This window comes from Cupressus sempervirens, chromosome 2, assembly GCF_028749045.1.
Source record: "Cupressus sempervirens isolate cs-2001-9-10 chromosome 2, ASM2874904v1, whole genome shotgun sequence".
Lineage (NCBI taxonomy): Eukaryota > Viridiplantae > Streptophyta > Pinopsida > Cupressales > Cupressaceae > Cupressus > Cupressus sempervirens.
Genome location: NC_143119.1, coordinates 452,180,948 through 452,205,385, shown reverse-complemented (window position 1 = coordinate 452,205,385; position 24,438 = coordinate 452,180,948). Strand labels below are relative to the sequence as shown.

Sequence of the window (24,438 nt, the reverse complement as noted above, 5' to 3'; positions counted from 1 at the left end):
TCGGATCATGGAAATTTAACCCTTAGAGAGGCAGCCACTTCTAAAATCAACAAATTATGGACCGATTCTAGACTGGAACTTACAATTTGAAACTTTCAATATCAGATAGATTCTTGAATCAGGATTTGCAGGAGTTTTTGGTACCTTGATGAATCTAAAATCCAAACCCAAACTTACTTCATCTTTATGGACTAATGAGCTTTCGAATCAGCATCTTGAATTTGAATTGAACTTCTGCACTTATGAATTTTTGAATCACTGTACATGAAGATCTGACAATAGTCTTGCACATCTTGGAAACAATCATCTAAACACACCTGTTGTGCCATATCGAACCAATGAACCTATTTGAAATGCAGATTGAACCTTTGAACTTGTTGAACCTCTAAACCACTGAACCTTGTTCAAATGGTACAAAGTGGTTCAGAACCACTTCACACTAGTTTAAGACTGTTATAAAATAGGTGAGTTGACCCGACCTTTCATCCGAACCCTACCTTACACAACTTTACACAACATTTTCAATATAAATCGAAGGAGAATCGAGGAAAACCAAGGAGGCCATTAGGAAGATTGGATTTCCAAGTTCAAAATTGGGATTCAAAACACCAACAGGGCCTTAGCCCATATACAAGAGGCATTCTCGATTGCTGGAAATATTGAAAAGTTTGGCCGAATCATGAGATTTAAGCCTAAACAAAGGATGTCACAATACCATCCGGTATCTAACATGGGTCATTCATATAAGAGTTCTTTGAACTGGTCCTATTATTGTCCATCAGTATAACTTTCAGAATGAAGAAATGACGGAGTCCCCTGTTAATGACAATGATGACAATAACCTTGACTCCTTATTTAAAGATGAAACAGAGGAAGAACAAATGGGGTATATTAATATAGTCAATCCTTGTTTGATCAGAAGGAAGAAGACATAAGTACGGGATTTTGTGTAGGGTTACAAGGAGGCCACCTACAATTATGATGAGTTTGATGGCTACCATCATACCATTTTGAACAATTATGTTGAAGCTTCCTTGAATTTCACAATTTACATATTAAAGAGAAACAAGATAACCTGCCCACGGTAAGATATTGCTTCCCTTAAAATAAGATTGGGGTTCAAAGTGAGTGTCAAGGTTTGATCCTCCCAATAATCCCAATTTTTTATGTTCCTCATTCTGGAGAAAGCTACAATAAAAATAAAACTGTTGAAAATTGCTTTGAAATCTTGCTTCAAGAAGACATATATTCTATCATCCTTTGGGAATGTTTATAGAACAAGATATTCAACCAAGGAAGAATGGAAGTTTACATTTTGGTGGCCAATTGCCAACATGTTGTTTGAATTTTTGGTCTGCCTCATCCAAACATTGCTAGATTCTTGCAACATCATCTGATATTGCATCCCTAGAAAGAATCACCGGTGGAATCCTACAAATCCTTTAGGGAATTCACATACAAACATTGACGCTATTTTGCAAAGACAATTCCAAATGTTAAATTTGTAACTTGATCTCATACTGATCTGATTGCACAGATCATTCAGAGCTATTCTTGCATGGTAGACCTATATATATAAATTGTTCTATTCTAGGCATGGTCGGCGTCTCCCTTGATTTATGGTACTTAAGTTCTAACTTAACTAAGTCTTATTTAGTTTGAATAACAAATAAGACTTACTCCTTGAACAACGATTATGAGAATAACATGTAGGGCCAACCTAGATAGGGCCATGTCCCTTCAAGGGACATGCCCTTTGGTTACCTTATTTATATGGGGTATGGTTGCAGTTAAAGGACACACAGAACAAAAGTTTTCTCCTTTAAGCAAGTCTGCCCTATTCGAACAATTGCAGATATAAAAGATTTCAGAATAATAAATATATTATTAACATCTCTACTTTCAAGTCTGTAACAAGGAAGATCATCTTCAGCAAGCATAGGAGAAGGTTTTATCTCAGATTAATCACATGGAATTTGCAGAAACTTTACATGGTATCAGAGCTCTAGTAGTCGAACTTAGGCTCTGCAAATTGACAAACTTAATATATCTAGCAACATCTTTCTATCTTCAATGGCAAGCACAATAAAACCCGAGGATAGGTTTGATGGGAAAGAACACTTCGTTGCTTGGAAATTCAAAATTATGATGATTCTTGAAAACAATGATCTGAAACAATATGTTGATTCAGCATCCAAGCAGCTTGTTGTTGAACCTAATAAAACTATCTGGAGTAAAGAAAACAGGAAAGCCATGCAGATCATATTAGATGGAGTGAAAAATGAAATAGTACCTATGCTAATGAAACATCAAACAGCATTTAATATGATGAATGCATAAGGTTAACAATGCAACTAGAACCCTCGCACTAAAAAGGCAAATAAATCATATGCAGATAAAGAAGGGAGAATCGATGAATTCTTACTTCCTAAGGGTTGCTAGTCTACGAGATGAACTTGCAAGAATAGGAACCATAATTGAAGACAAGGAACTAACATTGATGGCTATAGATGGGTTAACAGATTCATGGGAAACATTTGCACAAGGAGTAAGTGCAAGAGACAATCTTCCTAACTTCAATAGACTTAAGGGAGATCGTCTTCAAAAAGAATCTAGAAAACTTAAGAAAGGGGGAAAGTTGAAAACTAAAGATGAAGAACTTCATGTTCTCAACACAAATTCCTATAAAGGTAAAAAGAAGCATTTCAAGAAGAAAAATGGTAATCAAAAGAATGACAAACTTAAGAAAGATACATCCAAATAAAATGCTTCAAATGTGAAAAAATTGGACACTATAGATCTAATTGCCTTGAGAATTCTAAGCAGCAAGTAAACTGTACAAACATTACTAGGAAAGAAGATAACTATGATCCTGAGAATCGTGTATTGTATTCGACACTATCAAATGAAGTATCAAGTAAGGCATGGGTGATTGATAGTGGATCATCTCGACATATTGCGGGATACAAAGAAGCACTAGACTCTATATCAGAAAAAGTTGATGGTGAAGTCACCATCGGTGATAATTCAGCACATTCTATCAAAGGAATTGGAAATTGCACCCTGAAATTGAAGTCGGGTAGTGTTCTATATCTCAAAGGAGTACTCTATGTACCAAGAATAAAAAGGAACCTAATCTCTGATACAACACTTGAAAATGATATACATAATGTCACATTCATGGACGGTAAAGTATTGACCTAGTCTAAGAACTCTTCATTTAAGAAATCAAAGTTGATTGGTCAAAGAAAGGGATACTTGTATGAATTAAAAGCAGAACTTAGTCAACCTATTCAAGCCTTAATTCATGAAGTTGCTGATATAAATGAAATATGGCATAGAAGGTTAGGTCATCTAAATTTCAAAACCTTATCAACAATGGAAAAGATGGTAACTGGTTTACCTAAGTTGAATAAAGATCACTCAAGCATATGCAAAGGATGCGCTCTGGGTAAGAACACCAAAAGTCCATTTCATGATAGCACTAGAAAAACTAACAATGTTTTGGAATTAATCCACTCAAATTTATGTGGACCTATGTCTGTTCCATCTCTTCGAGGATTCTAGTACTATATACTTTTTATAGAAAACTTCTCTAGGAAAACTTGGTTTTACTTCTTAAAGTGTAAAGAATCGAAATAAATCCTTAAGAGATTTAAATAATTCAAAACCTTAACTGAAAACTTATCAAGACACAAAATTAGAAATCTTAGGACTGATAATGGAGGGGAATACAATTCAGATTTGTTTAAAGAGTTTTGTAAAGAAACAGGAATTAAGAGGGAGTATACTATTCCTTATAACCCACAACAAAACGGGGTAGCAAAAAGGAAAATTAGAACAATTATAGAAGTTGCAAGAGCTATGATATTTGATCAAAATTTAGAATATTATCTTTGGGCAGAAACCTCTTGTATTGATGTCTATATTCAAAACAGAAGTCCTCACGCCTACCTTAGAGATAAAACTTTTGAAGAAGTTTTTACTAAGGTTAAACCTAATATATGTCATCTTAGGATTTTTGGTGCCCATTATATGTACATGTTCCAAAAGAAAAGAGAACTAAGTTAGAACCCTCCAGGAGGAAAGGTATTTTTGTTGGGTATAGTGAAACATCTAAAGCATATAGGATTTTCATACCTGGTTAGAAAAGTATTGAACTTAGTAGGGATGTAATATTTGAAGAAGATTTAGCATTCAAAAGAGCCCTAAGTTCTGGAGATCCCTCTCCCTTACCTAGTCTTGAAGAAAATATTGAATCTCAGTTTCAGAGAGAGAACATTGAAGAAACTGAAGATGAAATTCAAAATCTCAATCTTGAGGAAACTCAAAATTCAAAGAAAAGACCACTTTGGGCCATTAAGACAGTAGAAGAAGCTCAAGACTTCGCTGCACCATCTGGAACCTTCAGAGAAAGCAAAAGACCCAAAAGATTATCTAGTTATGTAGCAAACATGAGTGATTTCTCTAAATTAGAACCAACCAATGTTTCAGATGCTATTAAACATACAACTTGGAAGGATGCCATGACGGAAGAATACCAATCCATTATGAAGAATGATGTTTGGGAAATTGTTCCAAGACCTGAAGGAAAATTCGTTGTTTCTTTTAAGTGGATATTTAAAATCAAGCATGCTGCTAATGGTGGCATTGAAAAATATAAAGCCAGATTCATAGCCAAGGGATTCTCTCAGAAAGAGGGGATTGATTATGAAAAAACCTTTCGTCCTGTTGCTAGATACACCTCTGTAAGAGCAGTCCTAGCTATTGCAGCATCAAAGGGATGGAAAGTACATCAGATGTATGTAAAAACAACATTTCTGAATGGAAAGATTACAAAAGAGGTATATTTGGAGCAACCTGGAGGATTTGAAACTCATAACCCTAAAGTTTTTGTTTGCAGGCTCAAGAAAGCTCTCTATGGACTTAAACAAGCTCCAAGGGTGTGGTATGAAAGAATTGATAAGTATCTCACCAACTTAGGATTCTCCAAGAATAAAGTTGATCCAAATCTATATTATAAAAGGGATAAAGATGATATGGTAATTTTCAAGGTATTTATTAGAGGCTAATATTTGTAAATTGGCTAATTTTAGAATTTTTTGGCTAATAATTTAAGATTTGATACAACCTAAATCGCCATAGTTTATTAAAATTTCGTTTTAGAATATTTTAAATTGCTCAAAATTTTATTTTATTGAAAATTTTAAACTCAAATATTCACCACAATATTCGTTACGTGATTAGATTTGAGTCACCTAAATATAATATATTATTGGAGAAATTAAATTGTACAAACCAATAATTATCATAATTATTAGTTACTTTAGGGATCTATCACCAATATTTAGTTTTCACTATTGATTTAAAATATATGTAACGATCCTCATACTATTCCATGAGGTAAAAAAATGTTTAATTTTGATTTGTAATATTCCATGGTGACTAAAGAACTTCTTATTATTATTGAGATTCGTCAATATTTTATACAAAAAAAAATGATTCAAAAATAATCGCCAATATTAATCATATTTAGAGTAAAAATGAGAGATTTGCCAATAGAAATAAACTTTTTTTTCAAAATAATGAAAGATTCGCCTATATTTTATTTTATTTTTTGGAGGCGGCTTTCTTAAAGTTTACCCTGGTAATTTTAATAATGTATGTTGATGATTTACTTAGGTGATGATCATCTCATAGATCAATGGAAGAAAGATCTAATCAGAGAATTTGAGATGAAAGATTTGGGACTAGAAGTATGGTAGAATTCTGACAGCATCCTACTTAATCAAGAAAAGTATACATTAGACATCTTGAAGAGATTTGAAAAGTGGAACTGGAGGCCTATGTCTTCTCCAATAGAGACTAATCTTCATAAACTTAAGGATGCAGTAACAAAATCACCCTCCATAGATTCTACTCTTTACAGACAGATGATTGGGTCTCTTATGTACTTGGCAAATACAAGACCTAATATTTGCTATGCTATTAATGCCTTAAGTCAGTTTATGTGTAAGCCAAAGGAGATTCACCTAGTTGCAATCAAACACATCATGAGATACTTACAAGGCACTCTTAACCTTGGGCTTAAGTATGAGAAAGTTGAATTAGACCTACATGGGTACACAGACTCAAATTGGGTTGGAAGTGTTACTGACAGGAAAAGCACTTCAACATTTTGTTTCAGTTTAGGCTCAGCAATGATATCATGGATATGCAAAAAGCAGTCATCAGTGGCACAAAGTTCCACAAAAGTCGAATACATTGCAGCAGCAAAGGCCTCTCAGGAAGCAGTTTGGCTTTGAAAGTTACTTGTGGGATTATTTGGTCAAGCCATGAATCCTACAATTATTCATTGTGATAATCAGAGTTCCATCAAACTTTTTGTGAATCCAATTTTCTATGGCAGGTACAAGCATATTGAAATTCCTTACCATTATGTAAGAGATATGGTAGAAAAGAATACTGCAAAATTAGAATATATTTGTACTGCAGATCAGACAGCAGATATTCTTACCAAACCACTCTCACGAGTGAAGATAGATCACTTCAAGAAAACACTAGGTATGGTTGAATTATAAAACATTTGTATTCTTTAAATTATTAATAAATATTTTTTATTGTTAGGTTATTGACTGTAATGGGCTTCACCATTTGTATTCATAATCTAAGAGGTGATGATCTCTAAGATAATGAAAAGAGGTGACAATCTCTAAGATAATGAACACTTGTATAAAATACATTACGAGAGATGACGATCTCTTAGATAATGTGTTGAACAGTAGAGAATTGCTGTCAAATTTAGATGAGTTCAAGATCATTTGTGATGTAGACATTTCTATACCTATAAGTCACAACCTGGATAAAGGAAGAATTTAATCATTCTCCAAAGTTTATTCTATGTTCTGGTAGATCTTAACTCAGGATCATGTTGTGATATAGGAATACCAGTACCTATGAGTCACAACTTGGATAAATGAAGAATTTAATTATTCTCCAGATTTTATCTTGTAAATTGTATTCTTTGCAATATTGTTATTGCTAGTATCAGTGATAAGTCATATTACAGGTACAGTAATATGACATAGTATCATGTGTTCGATGATACCACATGCTAAGAAGCTTCAGATAGATATAGAGTATCAATCTATGCTTATTCATCGTAATTGATGTTGCTAGATATCTTATCTCTCAGTATGATTATCAAGTTAAGACGGAGTGTTAAATCTGTAACTTGATCTCATACTGATCTGATTGCACAGATCTATTCTTGCATGGTAGACCTATATATAAATTGTTCTATTCAAGGCATGATCGGCGTCTCCCTTGGATTATGGTACTTAAGTTCTAACTTAACTGAGTCTTAGTTAGTTTGAATAACAAATAAGACTATTACTCCTTGAACATCGATTATGAGAATGACATATAGGGCCAACCTAGACAGCATCAAGGGACATGCCCTTTGGTTACCTTATTTATATGGGGTATGGTTGTATTTAAAGGACACATGGAGAACAAAAAGTCTGCTCCTTTAAGCAAGTCTGCCCTATTCAAACACTTGCAGACATAAAAGATTTCAGAATAATAAATATATTATTGACATCTCTTCTTTCAAGTCTGTAACAAGGAAGATCATTTTCAGCAAGCATAGGAGAAGGTTTTATCTCAGATTAATCACATAAAATTTGCAGAAACTTCACACCAAAAGGTATCCAAAGCTATTTTGGAGTCCATGTAGTAAAGAGATCGCATGATAGCGATATCGCTATCTCGGAGAACACACATTTTTATTTGTGCAAAACAGCGACTAGTGGTATTTCACAGGGAAAGGACATTATTGTCCTGCGATACAGTGAGGAAAGTCACATCTTCTACATGTGGCATGTGATCACTGGACAAATCACTGATTAAGAATTGATTGCTATGGTTGGCAAATCGGTTGTAAGTTTTTAAAAGATTCAAATAAATGTTTAGCAAAGGGGTATTAAATACCAATTGGTTGTTGATAAGTGGATCGAGTGTCAATCGGGTGACACGTAAAGGTGGTAAACTAATGATATCATTTCCAAGGACAAAATTCCTGGTGTAGAATGTGTTCATGGCAAAATGCAGGTTGGTCATAAAAACATTCCATAAACACAGATATGCTGCTTACTTTATCAAGTTACTAATTTGACTGAGAAAATGGATTACCTACAGAAGAAGGATCTTCAAACAAAAATCCATGTCCTGCTGGTCAACGGTTCAACCAGACTTGACTGAAGATGAAGATGAAGAAAAGAGTGACATCCTGACTAGCCTAATGGTAGCCTCACAGAATCTTTCCACCAACTCTGAGGAAGCCATGACTTTGTTGGAAAAAGAGCAAGAGAAGGCAGAGCTTCGTGCTCTGTTTATCAACTTCGAAATGGATCCTGTGGATTTTGAGGAGCAGATAGCAGATGTGATTGAAAACTGGCATCTCCAAGACTTCTGGATGTTTTGAAGGGTGATGAACCATTTGGCAAGAATTGTTGATTGATGGTTTTTATGTGGACTTTTTTATGTAATTATTAAAACTAAAATATGTGACGGATGGAAGCTTGTCACTTCCCCTTTTAAGGGAAACCAAAACCGTTTTTGCTATTAGTATATAAATATGGATCGACATACAGAGAATAGGATATGAAATGTAAAGCAAGTAATATAAATATATAAATGCAGACCCTCTCTATGCTTTGGGTTTTATGTGCTCTGATCCTTTCAGTAGTACTGGTTCTTTCACAATAATTGAACTGTGTTTGGTTGATACTTTAAAAACTTGTGTAGTATGTTAAGATCCTTGCAGGTTAATTTGGAAAAATAAAAAGTTGCTACGAAGTGTTGTCTGGTTGCTTCTTATCCAATTGGTTTCCTTGAAAGAATTAAAGACGGTTGGACAAGTTGACCCTGCAAATTTAATATATTTACATTGACAGATCATAGGATTAAGTAATTGATGATTCGTGAAAAGTTTGGATTGTCTTGTGAAAAAGTACTAGGCTTTGATGGAATTGACTCTATGCCCAAAACAAATAAGGGACTGGTCATAAACAGATTTCATTTACAGAGCATGGCAGATAATTGATGATAGTAATCAGTAACAATAGCTTTTATTTTTGAAGTAAAATCATTTGGTCAAAGAGCTATTAGGGTTAGAATAAGGGCACACCCGCCTTGGTCATGGTAAGACCTAAAGAGCAGAGGTTTTGACCCTTCAAAATGTTGAACCTGTTTGTTGGCCTGAATTGCATTTTGGAGCATTGATCATTTGAAGGTATTTTCGAAATTGCAGTTTTCTGATAGAACAGAAGGAAGAGCAAATTGAGCAAATTCAACAAATCTGCAATTTGTTTTCATTTGCATGAGAGTTAAAAAATTAATGTATGACATTGGAACATTCATCCACTTATTGTCATCCCAAGGGTTTTCTCCTTGAATTACAAGCTGGTTTTCTCCTTGAATTACAAGCTTGACCCCATACTCTTTTAGCTTGTTCAAATAGACAAGAATATAGTACTCATCCTCAACTTTGGGACTGCCTCGTACTGTGATCAAATTCACCAATTGACAGGTGTCTCTAATCTTAAATCTTTTAGTTTCCTCCAAAACATGTTATGGAGTGTTGCATTTAATAAGTTGCATCCTGATTGAAACAGCGATATACTTCAATGCATCACTCAAGCTTTCTAACAATTCACCATGTCCAACTATCACTAGGCAGATGATTTATAGTTGCACAGGCTCTAACAGAAGATTGGCCATGCTCCATTTCCATTCAAACTAGTTCTCCCCAGAAATAAGACCCAATTGATCAACAATGCTTGTTAAGTGTTATAAGTTTCAGATGTTTAAGGTTTGCCCATATCACTTCCAAAAGAAGCTCTTCCCACTCCAACCTCATCACTCTCACCATATAATATACTTAAATCTTTTGTAAGCGAAGCTATCCAATAAGTCACACCTCTCTACATTCCTTTCAACAAATGAAAAAGTGACGGAAAAAGCAATCCTCTTGATACACCTTATTTTCCAGCATGTACTCAAGAGAAAAGCAATCTGAGATATTAGAGTAGCATTGAAAAAAATGGTAAAGAACGACCTTAAATCTATCTATCTAAGGCCATGGCACTGGAGTGGTAGCATCTCTCACTTTACTAGACCCTTTATGAGGAACCACACTTAGCCACAAGAGGAAGAGAGGAAGAGAGATAGCAGAGAGGAGAGAGAAAAAGAAATTGTTTCAAGTTTTTGGGTTTTGCTTTTCCAACTCAACAAGAATAACACACATTATAACAAACAAAAACCTAAATACGTGAAAGAAGAATTGAAATTTAATCCTCAAACTACCACCTCAAAAGCAATAAAGCTGCCTCAAAAAAGATGTTGAAAACTAAATTTGCAATTTCTAAAACTAAGTTCTGACTACAATGTGCATCAATATGTAAAGCACAAAAAACACAGTTTCAAGAAAAAAGCGCAATAGAAGCCATCCATATGCTCTGCAGCTCTAGATATCACTCCTGGAAAATCAGCCTCCAGAGCATGTCTATAAGTGTGTTTGAGTCTCAATGGCTAATCATGCGTCCACAAGATTAAAAAAATCAGTCCATCCACACATGACCAGGAACTTAATTGCCAAGAATTCTTTACAATCTCCTTCTACCTATGTGACCATATTCTCATGAAAGGAAAGCTAAACTTTAAAAAAATGAATTTGTTTGAATTAAGAAGTAAAGGCAAATGCTTTCTAAAAACACACTTCATATTATTGTTTGAAAGAACTTTCAAGGCACTTTTGATTTTACAGCAGCCTTTTCAACTTTCAAAGTAGCCTTCTGCAGTTGTGCACAACAGCCTATGCCATGGCCACCACTTCAAATCCTTATGGTGCCTTTCTTCATCACAGTAGCCTTACAAGTTTTAAAGTGGGCTTCTGCTGCCATGCACAGCAACCCATGCCCTGGCTGCCACTTCAAACCTTAGGGCACCTTTATTCGTCACAGTACTTTCAAAGGTGCATAGTGCATTCACCTAATCCCTCCAAAAGGCAAACAGAAAATGCCATTCTTGGCAAATTTTGGTGGCAAAAAACAATGTCTTCACCCACTTCAAATTCTCCAAGCTGCATCACTTCCAAACTGCAGATTTGGATTCATTTTGAAGCTGTTTTAAGTTGGTACTAATGCTGTTTTTCAGTGTATTCACAGTTCACAAACACTACTACCACAACTCCAAACCATGAACCTTCAAATACTGGAAAAATTACTGTGCAGTGACAAAGACACAAAATCCAGCACCAACACAATAGATTTGTGCTACCACACTGTGCAATCCCTCTGATCACATCCTCAAAAACCTCCGAGACTATGCTGAAAATTTCCACACAAGAAAACAACCAGATTGCAACAACAAACCAAAAAGACTACCAACCTCAGCAACAATCTTGCACACAGAACCTTGTACCTTGAAATGATAAATCTATGAGTGAAACCAATGCATACATCCACAAGTCATGTAAAATTGTTAAGAAACTGCATCCTCAGAGTTTCACCACACCAACACTATTACAGAAAGTGACACTGAACAAAGTCTCTGCCCATGCTCAAACTGGAAAATCTCAAACCATGTTAGGAACAACACTGCACAAAAAGCCTACATTACTATAGGAAGAGGGTGAAACTGATAAAAAAAGAATGCACAAATTAGGCATCACTAACTTCATTCATTCACAATTTGAATCAGTTTGGCATTGTTATCTTGTACCACTAACCTCTTTAAATAGCATCACTAAACCAGTGACCTATGAAGCACTGTCCATGTGGAATAAATCCACACACTAAATACAGTTATATTGCACTGCTGCATCATTGAGTAATCGTGTGTGGGATAAATACACACCATTCAACATTAACATTCTAACAAGGATCTTGAGAACTAGGATAGCACAATCTGAACTATATTTTGTGTAACAAATGAAAAAGCATAAAAGGCAAACAGTAAACAGAAATAAAATATTCCTTCCAACTAAGACTCAGAAGAATAAAAGATCTAGCAGACAGACCCTCTAAATATCAAAGCATTCTAGGATTGTCGAATTGATTTGACTACATTCTTGCAAGTGAGCAAAGCATAAAATATAATTTCAGTTTCCAATCCTTTCAATGTGACGCAGCAACTTAAGTCTCATTTCATTTTAAGAATAAAGAGCATGGATACAACAAAAGCAATGGTCCAAAAAAAATAGAGCTAAGAGACGTAGAATAATCTCAAACCTGCACTGCCATGCTGGGATGAGCTTTATCAACACTAGCTCCGGTGTCATCAAATAAGGCCCGGATCTGCTCATAAGATACATCGAAGAAGAAATCAGTATGTCATGTTTCAAATACAAAAAATCAAACCAAGTTCCCAGAATAGTTTAAAAGTTACTGAAACATCTGGGCTTCAAGTATCAGCTTAAAACAACCAATTACCTTTCCATATGATTCACCACATACAACCATATCACCCTTTTTGAGAGTGCCATTCTGTACAAGAAAAGTGGCAAGGGGTCCTCTTGAATTATGAAGGCTTGCTTCAATGACAGTGCCTTTCGAATTTCGATTTGGATTGGCTTTTAACTCTTGTAACTACAATGAAATGAATTGTAATCAAGAAAACCACAAATCAAACTAAAAAACAAAAAAGATGTCTACTTGCATCAGAATATCTTCCATCAAAACTAAACCTTCAACATATCACACTGTAATAATGCCCATTGCATTATTATGAATTGGAAAGTCAATTTCACCAAATTGCTGCTTGCAAGTAGAACTAAGCAATTCTTGTTTTACTTACAGAATGATGATTATTGACCACAACCATGGAATACAAAAACAATAAATATTTTAGCCCAACCATTTGCCTACTTATGCAACAATTGAAATGGGACGATACCCTAAACGGACATGTAACAGAAGATTAAGTTTTAAGTTAATGCAAACAAATGACGACAAATCATTTTATGAATGTAAGAGTTCTAAGCATACCTCTGCAACCAGCATGACAGTTTCTAGTAGTTCATTCACATTTTGTCCAGTAAGGGCACTAACCTGAAATACACAAAAAAATTGGATACAGCTTTTATTGTTATAAAGTCATGGAATTTGATGTTGAAATTTGTAATGTTCTAAGATGTTTCAGTATTAGATAGTCAACATGCAATTTGCAGACTAGATGTTTCATCGGAAAAGGGAATTTCTCTTGCTTGTAGTCTTCGTCAGCTGAGTTTGCATAGAATAAAGCATCAAATATAAGCAACAGGCAATTGACCAACTGTTTCAGCCTCTCCATTCTCAGGACAAAACCAATTATTTTTTACAACCAAAAATATTTATTTTAAACTGAAAATCATTAATTAACTCAAAAAAGCACCTAGCATTTGACAGAGATACACACCGGAACCATAGGTACATCACCACCCCATTCCTCTGGCATCAATCCGATAGAAGCAAGCTCTTGCATTACTCGCTCTTGACTTGCTCCCTCCTTATCTATCTGCAGTATAAAACTGATATTATCATCATCACTTCATTTGAACTGCTTTGCATTGTCATATTTGACTTTAACCAAGAGAAACCTCAAGAAGCATCTGCAGTTCTGTACCTTATTGATTGCAACTACAATGGGCACATCAGCAGCCTTTGCATGGGCTATAGCTTCATTTGTTTGTGGACGAACTCCATCATCCGCAGCAACGACTATAATGGCAATATCAGTCACTTTTGCTCCCCGTGCCCGCATTGCACTGAATGCCTGTAAATCAAAGGAGCTGAGTTGAAAGTGAGACATCTTTTTGTACACTTTTTGGGGGTTAATTAGGGCTAACTAGCACTGCCAATGAAGCTATTGAGCTTGACATGTCTCTGAGATATTTTCCAATTTCAATAGAAAGACCTGTAAGAATTTACCTCATGACCAGGCGTGTCAAGAAAAACACATGGTTTAAGGTTGTCATCAATAGGCACAAAAACAGTATATGCTCCAATTCCTTGAGTAATTCCGCCAGCTTCAGAAGCAGCAACCTAAAGAAAAACATGTCCTCGTATTTTTGTACAGATACAAACTCTGTAAGAATTGCTTCAATTTCTGATTTTATTGCAACATGACCGTATTAATTTTAAAAAAACATGGATCTTAATATACCTTTGACTTCCTTATATAGTCCAACAATGTCGTCTGTTCAACATAACATAGTGAAATATTGAGTGAGATGAAAAATATGAACCAACAAAATTACCATAAATACAGCCATGACACAAAGCTAACAAAATAGTAAATACTTATCTGTAATTATGTTAAAAATACCTTTCCATGATCAACATGGCCCATTATTGTGAGAATGGGAGGGCGAGTCTGCAATTGGTCCAAATCATCTTCATCGAGCATTTCTGTTTTTTTGGCCAAGTAATCTGCTTTAACATTATCAGATTCTATGACCTCCACATCATGCTCCTTGCAAACCAGCTTCACTGTTTCCTTATCTAAAGTCTGCGTAACAAAAGCACGAATACCTTTCATAAAGAGAGATGTAAGAATCTCTCCTTCAGTGACTGCCAAATTATGAGCCAATTTGACCACTGACATTCCCTGCTTGCCAACCTCAAGAATCTCTACTTTCACAGGAGCTTCTGCCTTAGCAGCTGCAACTCGTGCTGCCTTACGAGTTGCTTTATTAAATTTCCTACCTTTTCTTCCAGTAGAAAAATTTAGATCTGTTTCTTCCTCACCTATATCTGACATATTAGCCTTACTCTTACGTAAGGCGGAACCAGGCCGCCTCTTTAATTTGTCTTTCGATCTGAATGGAGACCCAGAGCCCTCTGCTGTGCCTACTCTGGAAGATGCAGCTACACCCGCAACTCTTGCTGAAGAACTAACATTCACATCCTCATTTACAAGATGAGATTTCATGGTAAATTCCTGCTTTGATTTTGGACCCGCACCTACATCCTTGAGAATAACTTGCCTCTTCCTTGGGGCAGCTCCCAAGTCCTTCAGAACAACCTGCTTTTTTGCGGGAACTTTGGAACTGCTCGTTGGCATTGTCTTGGGCACGGGTTTACCTTGAAGTGTCGCCTTTGGTTTCAAAGGCTGAGGCCTTGCTAGCATTGGCATCGGCATCGGCATTGTGCTTCTTTCCTCTTTCCTAGTTGTCGCTTCATCAAGATTCCTTTTTTCTCGGGAAATCACTGCATCGAGATTCTCTTTTTCTTGGCAAATCTCTGTGGTTGATGTCGATGCTGAAACTCTTGGTACATATGAGATGGGATTTCCTTTCTTCCAAACATCATTCGATGTTTTCAATTTATTTTGAGGTTGGGGTTTTAAACCACTGGCATTATTATTATCAGCTTTGTTAAGCGTGGCAGAACGAGCCAATCGAGGTCTCGCCGAGTCAGGTCTTTCCAGTTTCCGGGTTGAGGCAGGAGGAGGACCAGCCCTCGGCAAAGGCTTTGGACGAGATTTTAAAACCACATTCACATCCATATCCATATCTACATCCACATTCACATCCGCTTTTACATCGTTATCATTTTCATTACCAATATCAGTCGCCAAAGACTTGGCCTCCTGTTGGAGTAAAGAATTGGGAGTGGCATTATTATTAGCTTCGTTATGCGGGACGGAACGAACGAAGTCTGGTCTTTCCAGTTTCCGGGTTGGGGCAGGAGGGGCAGCCCTCAGCATAGGCTTTGGACGAGACTTTAAAACCGCATCCACATCCGCCTCTAAATCCTTATCATTTTCATTACCAATCTCAGTCACCAAGGACTTGGCCTCCAGTTCGACTAAAGAAGTAGGAGTGGCCAAGCTATGATACAGATGAGTCCTACTCCATTTCCACTTCCACTTATTACAGCTAAAGCTACAATTGTTATTCCTGCTCTTGCGGATAGAGCAAAAACCCAAACCCCTGCCTCTATCTCTACCACTACCAATTAAAGAGGGTGAGCCATCAAAAAAATTATTCGAATTTACTCTTGCGCTTCCCACACACGCAAGACACGCCATTATATTCGCTATTAACAGTCAACATTAATGGTTGCCAAGCCCCGTTTCAACCATTGGAAATTATTTATTCACTCAGTCTCTGTCATCAGAGGAAGTAAAAGGCGCTTCCTGAAATTATAATTGCGACTATTATTCAAGAGGTTTGTGTAACTAGAAAGCTTAAAATTCTACATACCCCTTGAAACGTTCGTGAGGATGAGATTGTGAAGCAGAAAAGGAAATTAAGGCAGCGCAGCGAGAGGACACGAGCATTATAATTGTGGAGTCCGCCTCTGCCGAGGATGATAACTGCGCAAAGAAGACGTCCTCTGCTCCTTCAACTCTATTCTCTGAGTTTCTCCTCTCTTCTGCGCAGTTATTATGCTCGAAAGATCGAAATTGGGATGGGTCGAGGAATGCGTGGATGAAATCTACTCTCCCATTGGTTACCATCTGCAGATATGCTATATAATTTACGTATCGATTTATGTGGCCTCTGCTTTGCGATAAAAAGGGTTTAATTTATATTTTTCAACATGAACGTCATCCTTAACATGAATTATTCATATTCCTGTTCATATTTGCTTCTACTCGCTACGGATATAATTTGTGAGGACGGAAATTCTCTCGGGCACAGCATTCCATTTTCATTCAATAAAAAAATAAAATTTTAGAATAATGAGTGGTTCTAAACAGAGCCTAAATTTGACATATTTGTGCAATTTTTCCTGTAAAACACGATTAAAATTTTAGGAAGACGGTCGGTAATCCATCGTACCAAAGCTTTGGGCTGAATGTTGCAAACGGAGGTCCCGAAATGCACGAGGAAATGTATAGTTTATCATGTCTTTGTTTTTTTGGGTATTTCTAGTATTTGAAGAGAACTTATGTAATATACAAGGACACAAAGCGTCTAGTTCCTGCCGCCATGTATTTTGAATTCAAAGCTGTAGTGTTGAGGTGAAATAACTTGTTCATTTTACTAATTATTATTGTTTGATTTTCTTGTATTTGTTTTATTTGACTAAGTGAATGAGGCAATAAGACTGCAGAATTAACTTTTCCTACTACAAAATGCAATAGTTGATTTGTCATATTTTTAGAGTCAAATTTCTTGAGAACAATTTTGAAGGTCTTAATTCTAGATAACTTTGGACAACTTGAGAGTTGAATAAGAATTTATAAATCAATAGAACAATTCAGAAGATATTTTACAATAATGATTGATTGCTATTTGGAGGAGCGTTTGTTATGATAAAAGTGTTGAAGAAAATATAAATATGCTAAATCTTGTTTCCATAATTTGGATACATAATGTTTTCCGCATTATCTAGCAATAGAACTGATGATCAATTTTTATTTTCAATGACATTATTTACATTGAAACAATGATAACAACATTATCTAAAGTTAAGAAAGAAGCATTTGCATTATATTCATTCATATGCATGACAACACTAAATTTATGTTCACATATGACATATGACGGTAGCAAGTAGCTGTTTCATTTTTTTAATTTACTTCATGGCATATACAGTAATTTTACAGCTTCAATGCTATAGAGGGTGACAAAGAAGTGAAACCTGACTAACAATTTCGAAATGTCTGAAAATAAGGTACATAGTTATAGACATATTTGGTATAGTATTCAACCTAAGCTATTGATAGAATATTGTTTGTAAGCATATGTACAATATAGCATTTTGGTTTATGATAGCTCAATGGACTTTGTAGCAAAGGTTGTTGTAATAAAGTGTTCTGTAGTTTTTTTATTCCTCTTTTGCCTGCAATGTCAACAAAAGAATCATGTTAGATATTTGTTATCGATACATGAAACATTTGTGCAATAATTCATGTTTTTAGTGTTTTTTTAAAAGTATTTGTAAGCTCAACTTTTCACTTGTTTGAGTGGTTTGAAGCAAGTTGACATGTGTAATTGCATTGGCTTGGGTCAATGTGAAAGTTGCTTGAATGCAAAGGTCTCTTAGCATGAATACAACTTTGGATTTTTGCTGCATATATTCATGATACTTGATGTTGCGGAGTGCTGGGATTAATTGCTCAACCATGATATTGTCAATGAAGCACTGGATTGGTTGTTTATTTTCACTAAAAAGCAATGTCTTGAGGTGTAACTTGTGCACATAGTTGACATCTTGTTTGCATCCAATACAGTGTGCAGTTTCTTCTTCGAGGATTACATATCCTTCAAATTTGTGTTGGCAGTGTGGACAAAATGCTCCAAATGGATTGGAGAATGGATTTGCAATCTTCAATTTTCCATTGACCTATTTCAAAGTACAGCTTCTAAGTGTCAATTACATTTTATAGCAAGAATTGTTTACATTTCAACAATGATTTTCTTTTACTTCTCTAGTTTTCTGCATTATGTCATGTAACATTTGCAGTGTCATTTTGTCATTTAGCTTGCAAATAAATGTGGATAGGCCTATTCGAAGTGTTTGTTTTCGATCTGTCCTTCTTACAATGTTTCTAAAAAGCCATGTTGGTGTTTCATTTCGAGCAAGATGTTCTTCTACTGAGATGTAGTGCTGAATAAAATTTGGATGGATTTCCAACTGCGTAAAATATACAGATAGACTTTAAAATATTGAATTGAATATTTGCATAATAAATAGTCCACTAATTTGAAAAAGTACAGTTGGAGAAGTAATTTGTATTAATTGTTACCTGTGCTCTATCTTCCTCAGAATGACCATCCTTTATTTCTAGAATGTTGAGGTTGCCTTGCTTTTGTGCTGCAACAACCAATGCACCTACTGTTCCAATAGGGTAGTTGCTTGTGCTATTTAACAGGTTCCTTATTGTAGTGCTGGGGATGAAATTGTAATCGTTGCATATGCGATTGATTGTTTCAACAATGCTTGTTTCATTTAGTACAAGAATGCAATCACAATCACCTCTATCATAGTCTGATTTTGATTGAATTTCAAATCCACTTATAGAAACACCCATGCTTGGGATTATTTTGTCCTCATATTGGTGGATTAAGTTTTCATTAACAGTCATTGTTATTGTCATCTCTACTTTAGGATCTGTTAGGTCTGCCCGTAACACTTCTCGTGTTTTGTTGACTTTGTCAAGGTTGACTTTGTAGACAACTAAGACATCTCCTTCAAATGTGTTGCCTCCTTTTCTTGCATTCAAGTCTTCTATAGAAATGCAGCCAGCAGTTTTCAGTTTTGTCCTGCATTGGCACGTATGTTAGTGTATTTTTCATGTGAATATGAAACTAAAAATTTGTTAAAAGCAAATATAGGTTACCTTTTTGTAGATTGTTCTTGTCTCATTTGTGTAGCCTTTCCTGCTCTTTTGTTTGCGTCCATTGATTTGTCTGCATAAATTGTGGGTAGGAAAAATCTGTTTAGTGCATCAAATTCTTTGTTACTATGTAGATTTTTTGTAATTTGTATAATGTGGTTACTGAATTTCAAAGTTTCATGTTAATAGAATAATTACTAAACTAGTTTGTCTTAAATTGTTTACCATGGAATATTCTAACTTGTTTTCATTTTAAACATTGTAATATTGCGTATTTTGTTTGTTGTACTACATTGTTTTCTTGGCAACAAGAAATGAGAAAAGGAATTGTTATGTTGTCTAGTTATGTGAGTTTGATGTGATTATATGGAATAGATAGTTGTTGGTGATAAATGTATTTGGAGAAATGTAGGATGTTGTTGGGTGAATTTTCAATAATTTTGGTCATGTTGGGAAAAGTTGCCATTTGTTGGATGGATTTTTAATATTGTTGATAGGTGATCAGTCCAGTATGCTTCTGATTTGTAAATATTGCATATATTTGTAGTTATGTTGGACCAAATATGATCAATAAGTGGAGTGTTCATATTGTCTGTATGTTGTAAGAGAAATTCAAGTTTGTGGTGTTGCATGTAATTGTTAAGAGTTTTAGCTCGGGTATTTGTTATTTGCATATTTATATTGAAATCTCCTAATATGTACAATATGTTATTTTTCTCTATGTTGTTTAGTACATAATTTAGAGCTCTTTGTATCTCATCTATATCAGAGTTTGGCCTTGCGTATAAGTTGATTATATTAATTTTATTCTTGAAGCTTGTTATTATGATTGTTTGTATTTCTACATTTTCTGTAATGTGTTCATTGATCTTGGTTGCTAATAATCATTTTCTTGTTAAAGTTAGTAAACCATGGATACCATGAGTAGAAAAGTAGTTGTATGTGTCAGTAAAAGGTTTCGAGGCATCAATTTTGCTATTGACTTCCTGTAGGCATAAGATGTCAGAAGAGACGATGTCATAGTCAGTTGAGAGGTCAAGTAAATGTGCATGGTATCCACGAGTGTTTAGTGAGCAAATGGTCAAATGCTGTAATGATTCCAAGCATATGTCATGATTTTGAAGTTTCCACTGTGCGATTGTACTTAGCCTTTCCATTTCTCTAATTATTTTTTGCTTCACTTTGAAATTTTTGGTTGTAAGAGGCTTCACGAAGTATAACTGATCAATTGTTCTTGTTCGTGAAAGTGTTGTATATGTGAGGCCGTGATTTTTCACTCCTGTTGGATCAAAAGCAAGTGCGTCCATTGTTAGTCCTTGAGATCGATGGATAGTACGAGCACATGCGAGTTGAATTGGAAATTGTTTTCGTATGGTTATTTTTTTATTTGCAGTCATTTTCAAGATCGGTCTTGCAATGTGTAGAATTGGTACCCAATCTTGTTCAATTTCATCATTGTAGTATGTAATATACTTTGTTTTTTGTTGGTGGCCTATGTTTGCATCATTAAATTTGATCCATACAATGTCGTGCTCATTATTTCTAGTGTATAATTTAAAAATTCCGTCAGAGCCATTGACAATACCATCTTGTGTGTTGTAGTTTCCTGAATAAATTTCTATGAGCACTCCCTCCTTCACATTTATTTCAGTAGGAAGGCATGTTGTATGAGCATAAAGTCGTAATGCATTGTAGTTTTCCTCAAAATCATCAATTGCTCTTAGTGTAATTGTATTTCCAGGCATACTTGATAACATATTCTTGTTGTGTTTATCCACATCCGATCTCCTAAAGTATAGGAAAGGAAGAGTAGGGTCAATTGGTATGGGTTTTATGCAGTGGTCGTTAAGGTATTGAATGTCTTGTACTATTTGTTCACCTATATGGATTCTGTTTAGAATGTCAACAAATGCGGTGTCTTTTTGACGCATTGTATTTTTCAAAGAGAAACACTTTATATTATCGTTCCAGAAATTGTAAGGCATCAAGTCTTTACCTGTTGGTTTGCTTTCGAAGACATTTGAATCTAGAATTGGTAATGCCTGGTATAGGTCACCACAGAAGATTGTGTCTAATCCTCCAAAATAAATAGTAGGTTTTTGCATGATGTCACGCAAATGTAAGTCAATGTATCTCAAGAAAGAGGATCCCACTAAGGATATCTCGTCTATGAGTAGGATTCGAAGCTGGCAGTAATGCTTACACATTTTGTCAAGTGTATCACTATTTAAGGGATAAATTCGAACTTATTGAATGGTATGTGTAATGCAGAATGTATTGTAACACCGCCAATGTTGTAGGCAGCTTTTCCTGTATATGCAACTATCAATCCCTTTGGTTTGTCAGGGTTGTCATTGATGTCATTAGTATATAGACGCAGCAGTGCATGGTAAATAGCTTTAGTTGTAAATGTTTTCCCAGTGCCGGCACCACCTGTCAGGAAAAGGTGTATTGGTGTGACCCTATCTTTTTGTTTCTTGGTTATGATGTCTTTAACTATCATTTGTTGCTCAATATTGAGTGTTCGACGCAAGTTGAAGTAGTCAATGTTATTCATTATCTGTGGGTGTTTGGCTATCTCAAATCCAACATTTGATGATGTATACATGTTTTTATATGAATTTGTTGGAATGTCTGTTGATATGTCATAAGCTTCATGTATTATGTAATTTTTTCCTTTTTGCTTGTTTTGTTTACTGGAGTCTTTGAGCTGTAGTTCATTTTCCTCTTCTTCAATATTTCCCCATTTGCTATTCATATTATAACAAAATTTTGCACGATTTCTTATAATCGTTTCTTCATGGTATGCATATGCTAATTGCCAAGAGTTGAAATTTTCAAAGATTGTTTGAATACTTATTATAAATGGAACATATAATAGGACTTGTTCTCTATAGTAGTTTTTTGGATCAATGTGGATGTTGTAATTCATAAAACATATTATAGCAAGTTTTTCTTTCTTTCTAGTAAAATGTTTAGTTGCATTATATTCTGAAACAAATTTGGCAAAGCATATGTGGTTTAGAGTTTCTGAACGGTTAACATAGTAATGTAGTGAAGATTTTGCCATTATATTCTCAGATTCATCTGGCTCTTCTCTCAACTCTTTTGAAGATTTAAGAACAAAAATGTGCTCATCATCAGGTCTTGTGTCAATGAATATACATCTTCGGGAACTTTGATTGAGTGGCATTGAGAGGACTAAATGTGCAGCTTGTTGTATTGACATTTGTTGCAAGTTCAGTAAAGCATTTCCTAGTTTTTTTATCATGTGAAGTGCATCTATATTATTTCTTTGGTGGTCTTTTCGAATCTGTTTGAATGCATTTGTCATTGATTTGTCTACTTTTGCCATATATGAGCTACAATACATAGCCGCGACATATGCATTTAGTACAAATTGTGCATCTGTATTTGCTCTCCATAACAATGGCATTTTCTTTGAGAAACTGTTATTCCATATTTGACAAGGTTTTCGTTTGAGAAATAGAGTAGGCCTATCTAATGTTGACTTGATTGAGTTGACATAGTCGTACTCTGTCAATTGCAGTTCATCTAGAAACATATCATATGTGAATGAACTATCATAGTTTGCTTTTTCTAGTGTTGAGAATATGTTTGTTGCATTTGTTGATGTTGTATTAGAGCTTTCTGCTAAAGGTTCAAGTATCATTGTTTTTGGAAAAGGAGGGATGGGAAAGTTGTATCGGCATGTTCTTCTTCGTGATCTTTTACATCGTTTTGTATGATTATGTATTTGCAGTTTTGCTAGAGATTGTTGTAAGTGCTCTGTACTACAAGTTATGTAGTTATTGACAAAATTAACTATGTCCATATTGCTTTCTCTCCCATAGATTGGGGCATTATGTACCCAAATTAGAAGATGGTCATGTTCATTACCTCTGTTTTGAAATTCTGTTATAGAGAAAAAGTCAGAAACTTTACCAAAGAAGGAGACATCAGTCATTATTAATTTTTGGATAGCTTTTGTTCGATGTCGATAATAACGTGCACATGTAACTGGGTCTTTGCGAATGAGGGTGTTTATGTCAGTATTACTTTCACAAGTTATTTCATTGTTCTCTCCTTTTGATTCATTTATGTTGTGCAAAGAGTGTAAAGTTTTTTTTAATGGTTCCCAATTTTGTTCTACACTTGTAAAAGTAAGGAAAAAAGTTGGTGGTCCCAATTGACGTATCATAGCAAAGGCATTTTTTTTGAGTTGTTGGCAATAGTCTGGAGATATTCGTATCCTTTTGAAGTCAACATAGCCAATGTCTGATTTCAATATCTTCTCCAAGTTTGGCTTGTTTTTGACATCTTTTGCAATGAGTTTCCTTCCTTTAAGTTGACCTTTTCTTATTTTGACCCACATTGTTGACAATACTTGATGTATTAGTATCTTGATTGCTTTGAAGAAAAGATTTGTTGTATGCAGTGCAAAATTACAGTGACTATTTAAGACTTCCCATTGTGCTACTTTTTGATAACTTAATTTTTTTAAGACATGATTTTTTCGTGGTTCTCCAAAAAATAGTGTAGGAAAATTCATTTCCTCTGCATGTTTATCTTTGAATATTCCTATTGGATAAGATTCTTTAGCAGGTGCTATTTCAATAATTTTGTCATCCATGTTTCGTATGCTTCTTGAATCTGTAAATCCATGTATCAGTGTTTCTGATGGGTTAGCATTGTCACTATCACTTTCTGAATTAGAATCAGATGACATAGATTGACGTAATATTTTATCTTGTTGCTCTTCCTCTAGTAATTGCAACCATGCATCATTGATTTAAACATTTTCTAATTTGTATAATGTTGTGTCTGCCAATTCATGAAGGGCTTGCATAATAAGATTAGGCCTTACCATTCCTTTTTGAAAGGCACTTTTATATTCAAGTCGTCGCTTAAGAGAGACTGCAACAGTTGATGTGTTATTGAGTGATAGGGGCAAAGCGTTTTGGACAATGTTCAAATTGACAGGCACATTTATGATAGAACCGGTTAGACCAATTGGTGATCTTCTATGTCCTAGTTCCCATATTTGAGCAAAAGCAATTCTCAAGGACACTAGTATTTCCTCTAGTTGACTCAGACATTTTA

At 35.1% G+C, this 24,438-nt stretch overlaps 2 protein-coding genes across 2 annotated transcripts in view; both read right to left on the bottom strand.

Moving 5' to 3' along the window:
* Positions 1-16,734, bottom strand: part of FUG1 (Translation initiation factor 2, small GTP-binding protein) — a 53,748-nt gene extending 37,014 nt beyond the window's left edge. The window contains exons 1-8 of the mRNA XM_089814146.1: positions 14,368-16,734; positions 14,206-14,238; positions 13,971-14,084; positions 13,666-13,815; positions 13,459-13,557; positions 13,050-13,112; positions 12,495-12,650; positions 12,294-12,359 (exon numbers count right to left, since the gene is read on the bottom strand). Coding sequence (XP_089670272.1) covers positions 12,294-12,359; positions 12,495-12,650; positions 13,050-13,112; positions 13,459-13,557; positions 13,666-13,815; positions 13,971-14,084; positions 14,206-14,238; positions 14,368-16,074 — 2,388 coding nt within the window. The 5' untranslated portion in view covers positions 16,075-16,734. The remainder of the gene's footprint in view (positions 1-12,293; positions 12,360-12,494; positions 12,651-13,049; positions 13,113-13,458; positions 13,558-13,665; positions 13,816-13,970; positions 14,085-14,205; positions 14,239-14,367) is intronic.
* Positions 16,735-21,562: 4,828 nt separating this feature from the next.
* LOC149573005 (uncharacterized) lies at positions 21,563-23,008 on the bottom strand. Its single transcript, XM_089815900.1, has one exon. The coding sequence runs from the start codon at positions 23,006-23,008 to the stop codon at positions 21,563-21,565; it is 1,446 nt and encodes a 481-aa protein (XP_089672026.1).
* Positions 23,009-24,438: the final 1,430 nt, after the last annotated feature.

What these genes read in the sequence shown, in the direction of transcription:
- LOC149573005 (XM_089815900.1), bottom strand. Translation starts at nt 23,008, where the DNA reads ATGATACTTGAACCTTTAGCAGAAAGCTCTAATACAACATCAACAAAT.